Source organism: Rhamphochromis sp. 'chilingali' (genome assembly GCF_963969265.1).
Source record: "Rhamphochromis sp. 'chilingali' genome assembly, chromosome: 6".
In the NCBI taxonomy this organism is placed as follows: Eukaryota; Metazoa; Chordata; class Actinopteri; order Cichliformes; family Cichlidae; genus Rhamphochromis; species Rhamphochromis sp. 'chilingali'.
In genome coordinates this window covers 31,175,867-31,186,631 of record NC_137933.1, presented here as the reverse complement: position 1 = coordinate 31,186,631, position 10,765 = coordinate 31,175,867, and the positions used below count along the sequence as shown (strand labels likewise).

Sequence of the window (10,765 nt, the reverse complement as noted above, 5' to 3'; positions counted from 1 at the left end):
ATTGACTAAATAACATGTGGGTGTTGTATTTTTATTATCACCGTTTAATGGCCATACTATATCCTCAAATAGTTCTAAAGCACAAGGATTAAATATGCCCCCACACACTCACACATGCACACTCATGCACACATGCTGGGCTTGGTTCGTTAAGCCTAATAGTTGGACAATAGACACATCTGCTCATCTTTTTCTATCAAAAGAGAAGGTACTACGGTCTTCGTTTGGTTAAACTGCCACATATTTGGCACGGTTGTGGGGGCGGGTTGGGGCAGCTGACTAATAATGATAAAAGAATGGATGTATTTGATGCTTATGAATATATACAGGCTGTGACTTTATTGACAGCCTTTTAAGGGAACAATTAACTCATCCTGCTTTGATTTCTGTGGCGACCGTTTCTGCTTCGTCGAAAGGAATTAAGTGTCGTTGTTGTTTTGTTTGGGAGTTTTGGAGGTTTTGGATCCCAGACTCACCGGTTAAAAATCAACTCCATATGAACCCGGAAGTTTACTTCATTTGCGGTTAATAGTTTAAGGAGGACTGAATGTGAAGCCTCATTACAGCCTTAATGAATTTAACATTTTCTAAATAAGAGCTGATAATTAACGATATAGCTGTGTACTCAGTCAGCATCCATGAGCAGATTTCGTAGGGCTTTGATGTGAGCTCTCTCTATTAGCATTATTAGCATTTGCAGCAAAAGCTAAAGGGTCCTGAATAGTTCTAATAGCTGTGAGCAGCTTTTCTTACCATCCTTCCTTAATAAGGTACCTGACGTCAGAGAATGGGGCGGTGTGTGTACGCGTGTGCCTGAAAGAGAGAGGGAGACAGAAAGAGAGAATACGAGTGGAGATGGGTGTCCCCTTTGCGCATGTGTAGACAGTGAGCTGTGCTGCGGTGGAACAGGGGCTGGAGACACACTGCTAGAGAGATGGCGCGGCACCCGACCGGAGCGCAAGGACAGCTGGTTGGTGGTGGGGGGGCTTGAATTATAAAGAGAATCAGAAAATTAAGAGAGTAATTATTTAAAAAAAAAAAACAACTGTCAAGCAAAGGGGGATTCGGAAGAGGAGTTTTCATTCTGCAAAACAGCGTGCGAGGTAGGGGAATAATGAAATAGGTGAATGTAAGGACAGAGAAGAGGCAATAGCAAAGGAGGCTACTGCAAGAAAAAAACAACAACAAAAGAATTTTGAACTTTTACTGGACGTGAGGACTTCTGGACATCAGCTAACTGGGGTAGGTCAGATAGATGGTTTGTCCACAGCGCTGCCCGGATCATGAACGCACAGCTGTCGATGGAGAATATTGGCGACCTGCACGGAGTGAGCCATGAGTCCGTGTCCGGTCACGGAGAGCTGCTGAGTGGCCACAGTCCACATTCCCGTCCGAGCCCTAGGGGTTTAAGCCACCGTGCTATGGGCATGGCGACCCTGCTCGACACCGGAGACTATCACCCCAGCCACTCTGGACACTTGCATCCAGCCATCAGCATGTGTGAAGCCCCCCCTGGCATGAGCGCGAGCAGCACTTACACTACCCTAACCCCCCTGCAGCCCTTACCCCCCATCTCCACCGTGTCCGACAAGTTTCCTCCCCATCATCATCACCACCACCATCCACATCATCCTCACCCGCACCCGCACCAGAGGATCCCCGGAAATGTTAGCGGCAGTTTCACGCTAATGCGAGAGGACCGGAGTCTGGCGCCTATGAACAGTCTGTATCCCGCATATCATCACAAGGATCCGTGCATGGGCCAGAGCCTCTCCCCGTTATCCGGTTCCGGTCTGGCCAGCATACACACGTCCCAGGCCGGCATCCCCCCCTACGCTCATCCTGGTGCCGCTATGCCTGGTGAGAAGATGCTCACCCCGAGCGGGTTCGAGGCTCACCATCCGGCCATGCTCAGCAGACATGCGGAGCAGCACATGAGCTCCTCAGCTGGTATGGTACAAATCAACGGCCTCCATCACCATCCGCACGCCCACCTTGGCGCGCAGGGCCACGGCCAAGTGCTGGGGAACAGCCGGGAGCAGGCCTCCGGGCCCGGGCAGCAAGGGGGCGGCGGTGGAGGGGGTGGTGTTTCTGGGGGACAGATGGAGGAGGTGAATACCAAAGAGGTGGCGCAGAGGATCACCACAGAGCTGAAGCGCTACAGCATCCCTCAGGCCATCTTTGCCCAGCGGGTCCTGTGCAGGTCCCAAGGGACCCTGTCCGACTTGCTGCGAAACCCCAAACCCTGGTCCAAGCTTAAGTCCGGCAGAGAGACCTTCCGCCGCATGTGGAAATGGCTGCAGGAGCCTGAGTTCCAACGCATGAGTGCGCTCAGGCTCGCAGGTGAGCGAAGCCTCGGTAAAGCCCCATTTTTGCTTTCATCTTTTCATTGATTTCCAAAGAAAAATAAAACGATCGGCAAATGACTGTAATTTGGCACAGAAGGTCACTGGCGCTGAATGTTATCTTGTGCTGAGCAATGGAGAGAGGAATTGAAACTGGGCTTGTAGTTTGTTTTTTGCTATACTGGGAAAAAAAATATAGCAAACCAACTGTAAGACATTCAAATTCACATAAGAGTCACATTCAGGACTGGCGTTTCCTCTGTGCTGGATAGGTCTTTAAAAGATATGTATAACTTGTAATCTCTCTAATTGCCTCCAGATGCTGGAAGTCAAATGATATCAGCTTTAGGACGGAATCGGGAAAAGTTGGCCCTGGTTACTATTATTTATGTTGAGTGGTTAAATTCAACATACAGTCAGATAAACAACAGGAGGAATTAGAGCCGAAAGCAAACTTCACTGAGCTGAAGACCGTGCAGAGACTGGCCTGACATCAATACGCATCCCTTTTCTGTCTCTACACTGATTTTGGGGCTTGTGTGGAACAAGTACTCATGTCATTTTACCTCAAAATATCGACCGCTGGACTGTGTGCGTAAACTGATCCTTCTCCCAGAAATCGTTAGGAACGTGTTTATTTTGGTGTAGATGCAACCGATCAGCTCCTTTTTTTGGAGTTGCCCTTCATGTAAACACAGAGTGTGTGTGCACGTGTTCCTGGGAGTTTGTCATAAACCGAATCAAAGCGACGCCGGAGTCATGCGTTATTTAGTTGGTGTAAAGACGTTTGGAGCTCTCTTTGGCAAAATTAGAGACTTCAGTTCCTCAGCAGAAAAGAATTGAAAAGAGCACGTGTTCGTGTTTAGCTGGTGAACAAACCCTGACTTCGTTGAAGTTTCTCTAATTAACTGGTAGACCTCTGTATGAATTTGTCCCTGTGGTACGCACGAGTCAATTAAGGAGCCCAGCGAGGCCCAAATAGCACGTGCGCGTTCACACACACCAATAGACCCAATAGATTTTTTTTACGTTTATAGGCCCGATCAATGACCTACAAATGGGGCTTTTGTGCTTTTTGAAAAGTGAGGCTACACGGTGGAAAGTGCGCGCTTTTGTGCACGTGTATGCTCGCGCGTGTGCACATCAGTGTAATCACAATTGATTATTTTTCAGTTTTCCCATCTGCTGCTACTGATGTGTGTGTGTGTGTGTGTGTGTGTGTGTGTGTGTGTGTGTGTGTGTGTGTGTGTGTGTGTGTGTGTGTGTGTGTGTGTGTGTGTGTGTGTTTTGAAGAGATTTTATCAGTGGAAAATGAGTGAAACACACACGCGCACACGCATATTTGATATTGCATTTGCATCATTTTATCATTAGTGGAATGAACATATAATTAAAACTAAACTCAGACCAGCAGCATATTGACTTGTATCGTTAAAGCTCTGATTTTATTTTTCAGAGAAATAGATATTCATACAGTGCAGGGAAAATGTAACAGGCCTGCTTCAGTTATTGTTGTATTTTTCTTTGTCGATGTTACCTAACTTAAAAAAAACATATTTAAACTGTATAAACTCTTGTTTTTGTTGATTTTTTTATTTTGGGGGGTTGGCCAAAAAAGTACCAAAATATCAATTGCGAGTTTTATTTAGAAAATGTCAGATAAAGAAGATGGATAATGGAGAAAGAGGGGGAAAATAGAGTTAAAAATTAAATAAATTCAGAATAAAATAGTCTGAGCGCCATTTTATTGATCCGTTCGTTCCTGTGTGAACTGGATATGTGATCTTGTACTGAGGTAGATTTGATCTGTTCATTGATTTTAGGCTTCTGAAATTAATCTTGGGCCTTCTCTCGTTTTCCCACGTATTCAATTACCCATCTGAATATTTGTATGTGTAGAATGGAATAGAATAAAATAGAATACAATGGAATATAAAAGTGAGGAGAGAACCCACTCCAGACAGCGCATAGGAATTCATTACAACTTTTTTTTTCTTTTTTTTTTGTGGAAAGAAGCTGTGATTGCATAGACCTTTCTTGATGGTGGTTGTGTTTTCTTTTTTATTATTCTTGGTGAATAATTATCTACTTCCACTTAATCGGGATGTAGATTCTTGAAATAAATACACGCTGGGCTAAATCTTCGCAACGTTTTCAGCTCAGATGTCTGTTTGTTGTTCTCTGTACGGTTATGAAACGCGGGGCATTCGTCACATTGTGTCAGTACACGCTATGTGTGCAGTCTGTTTTAGTGTGTGGAGTTATCTCGTGTTTGTAATGATTAGCCGGGAGCAGCAGCGGTGTGTGTGTGTGTGTGTGTGTGTGTGTGTGTGTGTGTGTGTGTGTGTGTGTGTGTGTGTGTGTGTGTGTGTGTGTGTGTGTGTGATTAGCCCGATAACGAGGCCGTTGTTATGTTCCCATCGGTCCTGGGAAAGCTCCCTGTCTTCGCGGGCCTCCCGTGCGGGGTCGGGCTCCTCTGTGCTGGCTCCTGCTGTCTGAGTGGCCTTCACTCGTGCTGATTTATTGCAACCCTTACACGAGGAGCTCCGGCCCTCTGTTAATATTTACCTGTACTGGAGACAACGGGCTGCTCATACTCACAATTATAGACCCACTCCACTTTATGGTCATGCTAACAGGCCGCTTCGCTGTACTTTAGCACATGCTGAAGAAAGTGCTTGAAATTAGAAATCATGTATCATGTGAGATCTCGGCGGGGGGCAGGTCCTCTTTTGATTTTATAATTCTAATCGTTTTTAAAGTATCGCGTAGTGTTACTTAAGCTTTCATTTGGAGATAATACACCAAAACTAAGAACAACAAGAGGAATAAAGTAGAGTTTAACGATAATATGTAGTGCTTTACTACAATATAGAACGGGAAGTCATTTTATTAGTTTATTAGTGTAGGGAAACACTTACTGTAGTTGTTCTCCTCTACCTTTTTTTTTTTTTTTCAAAAAAGGTGTCTAAATTTGGCTGATCGAAGTTTTCTGTTTTCAGCACGTTGTCTCGGGTTGACTCATGAAATGCGTTTGTTTACTTCGTGCACTTTGCAAAATTAATCGGTGCTGGTCGGAGAATTGTTTTGTGGTTGTGATGTGTTGTTCATTAATTTCCCCAGTGAGCCCATATTTGGTCTCACCTTAGCAGCCCGCGTCTGCCCCCTCCTGGTCTGACCTCACTCTCCGTTTAAATGACTGGAGCTTGGGGTGTTAATAAAAAAAAAAAGCTGTAGCCATGTAGCAAAGAGTTCAGATTAACTGAAGTTTGACTTTTTATCAGATGGATTCCCAAGTTTTTGTTTTTCCAGTATAAAATCATCTCCAGGCCATTTTCTTTATTTATCTACGTCACCTGCGGGGGACATTGCTTTCAGCACCGTGGACAGCGCTCATTGTTCTGGCATGCTTCCTGCTGATTGCTCTTCTTCTGGACCCACGAAACCTTTGGTGCCTGAATCAAAAGAGGCTCTATGTGGATCTATGAGTCTAATTTTGCTATTATATCCCATGTACCTTTTAAAAAATCTGAAAAGAGGAGTTTTGAACAAAAATAGCACTACTTCCAACAATCATTGGCTGTGTGATTCTTTCAGAGTAAATGATGCAAAAACCGTAATAGAAATGTGTCTGTGAAAAATGTTGATAAAACCTTTCAATTACCAGTTCTACTGGTTTAGTATCCAAAAATGTGAAATATGAAATAGTATCCAAAAATTTGCTTAGACCAGCAAAGACAGTTTACTTGATTTCACCAAACTCAAACCACACACAAGCTACATCAAACATAAGGAAGCTTTCAAAACAGGCTGTGCATCGTTTACATTGAAGGCTAATATTTTATTAGAGCGAGCATGAAACACAAGAAAAATATATGTTTCTAGGAATTAAAGGAAATTAAAGAGATATACAAATAAGAGCTTGTGTATAATTTGGTTCTTGATACAACTGAATATTCTTCATGTTGGCATCACTAAAAACAAATTTCAGCTGCATGTGTATCCATAGGACCTAAAAAGTCCATATCAGAGTAGATCCAAATTGACTTCTCTATAACATTACACAGTAAAGAGGCTTGGATTGGCTTTAGATAATCACATTAGTTTAGCACATTTAGTCCCTAGAGGATTAAGTACCCCTGACCCCAATCCTATGTTATCAGAATATGTAATTTTTGTATTTTGAACAGGTCTCAGGTCTTGACGATCAGGATACAAAAGCGAAAAATACAAATTGTCACATACAAAACCTCTGTTTTACTTTTTATGAAGATAAAACAACATTTTAGCACTGAGGACTTTGCAGAGTTGGAGTGGAAACTACAACCTGCCTCCCCCAGCCTAATATTGTGGAAAAGAACCAATTCATGGTTCAGGCCACACTCTTTACTCAGGACTTTTTAAAATCCCAGGATAAGTTGTGATTCTCGTTTTTCTGTCTTCTGCCCTCTCTCACAAATCCCCTCTCTCTCTCTGTATGTCTCTTTGCTGAAATCTCCACAGCATGTAAGCGTAAGGAACAGGACCACGGCAGAAGCGAGCGGGGAAATGTGACCAAGAAGCCCCGGCTTGTGTTCACAGATGTGCAGCGGCGGACACTCCATGCCATCTTCAAAGAGAACAAGCGTCCATCCAAAGAGCTGCAACTCACCATTGCTCAACAGCTGGGCCTCGAGCTGGCTACAGTCAGCAACTTCTTTATGAACGCACGCCGCCGGAGCCTAGATAAGTGGGTGGATGACGGCTCTGGTCACTCAGCCAACTCTGGCCCCAACGCCTGCACCAAAGCCTGAAGAAGGACTGATTTGACCAACTCATGGACTGACTCAACCTCGGTGGAAAAGCTTTAAAACTTAAGAGAAACAAAGAAAACTTAAAAAAGACCTTGAAGCAACGTTTTGCCCTTAAACCTGTACTATATTGATATTTATAGTATCCAAAGATGAAAAAACAAACCAAAGACTTCTCCTTTGACCTGCTTTACAATGTTTGTTTTAGCAACACATTTATGTGTAACATACTGCAAAAAGACTATAGTTTTACTCCCCCTCTCACACACACTCGCTGTCACTGGTCTCTAGCTTTATTACACCCTCCCCTCACCTCCCCACCCAGTATGAATCTATCATTCGCCACTGTTATCTTTAATCTGATTGGTTGGTTTTGATGATGGGTCCCTAAACAGAGGTTTAATCAGCCTCTTGACAGTCTGATCTGCAGTTGTCCACGGCCTCGAAAACAGCCAGAATGTGGAGCTCCAGTGGGATTGGCCAATCAACTTTAAAGAAAAAAAATCCCACAGGAGAGACTGGATTGTTGTGCAACCTTGTTCGGATCAGTGGAGCGGACTGTCTGACTGTTTGTCCAACTGTCTGTCTTTCTATCAAGCATTCCAGACAGACAGGGAAATGTCCATGCGTAGACTGCTAACCCTAAAACCAAAAGGTCCAACCCTAAACCAAACCAAATAGAAAAGAATGCCTAACATCAACCCACATGGTAGTGCTTTCTTCCAACATGCTGAGGCATTGAATAATTCAAAAAGAAAAACCAAAGCCTTCTACACCTTGAAGCCTCTTTTGCAGTTTAGAAATCAAACCACTTAAGAACATCCTTTGAAGTAATTTGACCAAAGAATATATTTTGTAGTTGATAAAAGTATTTTTTACCTGTTTTCCTCCCTTACCTCCTGAGACAGACTGTTAGTGTGCTCCACGAAGAAGGAAATCATACTTGTCCTTCTCCACAGAACATTTTGAGTCACATTTAAATATTTGCTCCCTGTAAACGGAAATACTCTATGGTATAACCCTAAAAATTAACTATTGATATTTGCCTTATAGATGCCTTCTTGGAAAGAAATAGACTATACCACTTTTAACTTCGCAGACACTCTCCTGAATTATGATCATTGTACTCAATGTTAAGGTTAGTCATTACAGCTACATCTAATCCTTCTAATCTGCTTAGCTAATGCCGGCAGGTTTAGTTCTACTTTATGTGTTCAAAATCCAGCACCTGTCAAAGACAAATCTCTTCAGTTTTCTATGTAAAACACAAGCTACTGGATCTATGTGTGGTTTTGACACTGTGTGAGGGAGCGTGTCAAAACCACAGTGCCTCTGGTGGTTTTAATAAGCACTTCATATGTATTTGATTTTATCTCCTCATCAAAGATGTTGGGCGGAGGAGATGATATCAATGATCAAATCACTTTCAGGCGCTTACACAGCAATGTCAGCTTGTCACCTGAATACGAAAGCACCCCCGCTCCCTGCCTGCTGCCAATCCACCCTGCACTTCCTCCCCTCCCTGCCTCCACTCTCCTAGTAAGCTATGCATTTCAGCACTAGGAGGAAAGCACTACACAGGGCTGGCCCAGGGCAGCATAGCATTAGATATATTACGCTGGCCCCTTGCCGTCATCCTCTTCATGGCCAGGGTTAGCAGCTCTACATTCATCAGAACAAGCGCTGAAGGAGAGGCAAGAGAGAGCTGCTTTTTCTTTATCTCTGAGAGAAAAACCAAAAAGACGACAAGAAACCAAAAAAAAAAAATGTGTCAAGACCTGCTGATGTTTTATAGTGTGAACCAAAGATGCTACCTCACTCAAGTTCCATACGTGATTTTTATCACTTTGATGATACCAAAGATAACCAAAGATTTTTTCTCATTGCACGGCCTCTATGAGTGGTGTTCAAAGATGTGATGTATGTGTCCCCTCCCCCCTATCTCCTGTCTCTTTTTCCCTTCTCCTTTCTCCTCCTCTTTCTCCCCCTCCCACCTGCACTCAACCCATGCACCCCCGCTATGCGTGCTCTTGCTTCATCTGTGCTCTGATTACAGCTCCATAGATAGTCATACTGATGTAGCTATAGGCAGATGTGCTGAACTAGCCTTAGATACACACAATCAGCCATGCTGGTGCCTGTGGGGTACAACTACCTTATTAGTAATGTGATCAGTGGTTGTTCATAACAGAAACACATTACTGTCTACCGCTTTGTTGACAGGAAAGGCTTTTAGTTTGGTTCATTAATGATTTTAAATTTGCATCTGAAGCCTTACCCCACCAGAGCTCTCAGTGTTGCAGCTTTATTTCCACCTGGCCTGCCTGTTAGTGTGTATCTATAGGCTGATAATATTGATCCAACAAATAGGTCAGACATCTTCACCTTACAACAGGCAGACAACCTGACATAGCCATGGGCAGAGTTGATGACTCAACTATAGGCAGACATGTTCCTGAAAGTAGAAGCAGACGTGTTGCAATCTTTCTAAAACTCCCAGGACGAGTGCCTTGCTTGAACCAAAGTGTTAAACCGCTGTTGACCTCTCACCTTTGACTCTGTGAATACCTCAGCCTGTAGAAGGGCCACTACTGAAGAAACAATGAGAAGATTTTTTTCTTTAATCACACCGTGGTGCTTTCGCCAGCGCAACCATGCAATGAAAACATACCAAAGGAATTTTTGTTGTCCACTTCTACAGTTTAAACCAAAGGTCTTTGTTTATCCTCTCCCCTGCCCACCCTTCATCCCTCCATCCCTCTTTCCCTTAACCTTGCTTGTCTCTCTGCTGTGTGTAGGAAGGTCCAGCACTCTGGCCGTGCATGTCTTTACCAATGTGTCTGAATACCTCATAGTAATAATTCCTTTGAGTTCTGCATTGAGACGTCTATCTGTGAGTTAGGCAGAACTCCACTTGTGTGGTAATTGTTATTGTTACTTCAAAAAGCTGTATGATTATCTATTTTGAAGTTGCTGTTTTTTGTTCTGTTTTGTTTTTTGGCAGAAGTGCTCTGTTTCAAGACATGGAGGACAAGTTTCAGGGTTGATGTAGGAAACTTTTGGGATGGAGGGAGAAGCGTATTTTTTATCGGACACTGGGTTATGCCAATATTATGATGGTAGACTATTGCTTTTACAGGGTAAAACCAACTGCTGTGATATTGTGTTCATATTTTCCCTTTTCTCTACTTCTGTGTTGTGATTTTAATTTAATTGCATTTTTGTATTGGTTAACCACTACTTTAATTTATGCATTTGTAGAAACTCTAGATTTGTATATAGTAGGTTTTTGGAAAAAAGAAAAGAAACAAAAAAGACCATTTATGTTACAGCCTTATTTCCCATGCTTAGATATAACAAAGGAGTAGTTTTTATTCTTCTTCAGCTAAATCCTAGCCGGCATTTCAATGTGTGTTTTAAACACTGCCAGAAACCAAGACAGTTGATTTGCCAATGCAGACAAAGTTATACAGGAGCTACTTTGTTGAACAGTTGGCAAAAAGCAGTGTGTACGTGTGTGTGTTTTTCTATTCTTTTGACTTTTTAAAAACACTTATTTTATGGGTATTACTGCACATCCAAAGATTTTTAAAACAAACCAAAAATTGGAAAAAAAATATGTATAATGTT

The 10,765-nt window shown here is 42.9% G+C and overlaps 1 protein-coding gene across 2 annotated transcripts; it reads left to right on the top strand.

Moving 5' to 3' along the window:
* Positions 1 to 275: 275 nt before the first annotated feature.
* Positions 276 to 10,525, top strand: onecut1 (one cut homeobox 1). Of its 2 annotated transcripts, none has more exons than XM_080885942.1 (2): positions 276 to 2,343; positions 6,849 to 10,525. In XM_080885942.1, exons 1-2 carry the CDS (start codon positions 1,284 to 1,286, stop codon positions 7,136 to 7,138), a joined length of 1,350 nt encoding a protein of 449 aa, XP_080742068.1. In that variant the 5' UTR covers positions 276 to 1,283; the 3' UTR covers positions 7,139 to 10,525. The 2 variants fall into 2 exon arrangements, with proteins under 2 accessions (XP_080742068.1, XP_080742067.1); XM_080885941.1 differs by having other exon boundaries at positions 277 to 2,358.
* Positions 10,526 to 10,765: the final 240 nt, after the last annotated feature.

Coding starts and splice junctions, on each gene's coding strand:
- onecut1 (XM_080885941.1), top strand. CDS start 1,284: ATGAACGCACAGCTGTCGATGGAGAATATTGGCGACCTGCACGGAGTG. Junction 2,359..6,848: donor CGCAGGTGAGCGAAGCCTCG/GTAAAGCCCCAT, acceptor AAATCTCCACAG/CATGTAAGCGTAAGGAACAG.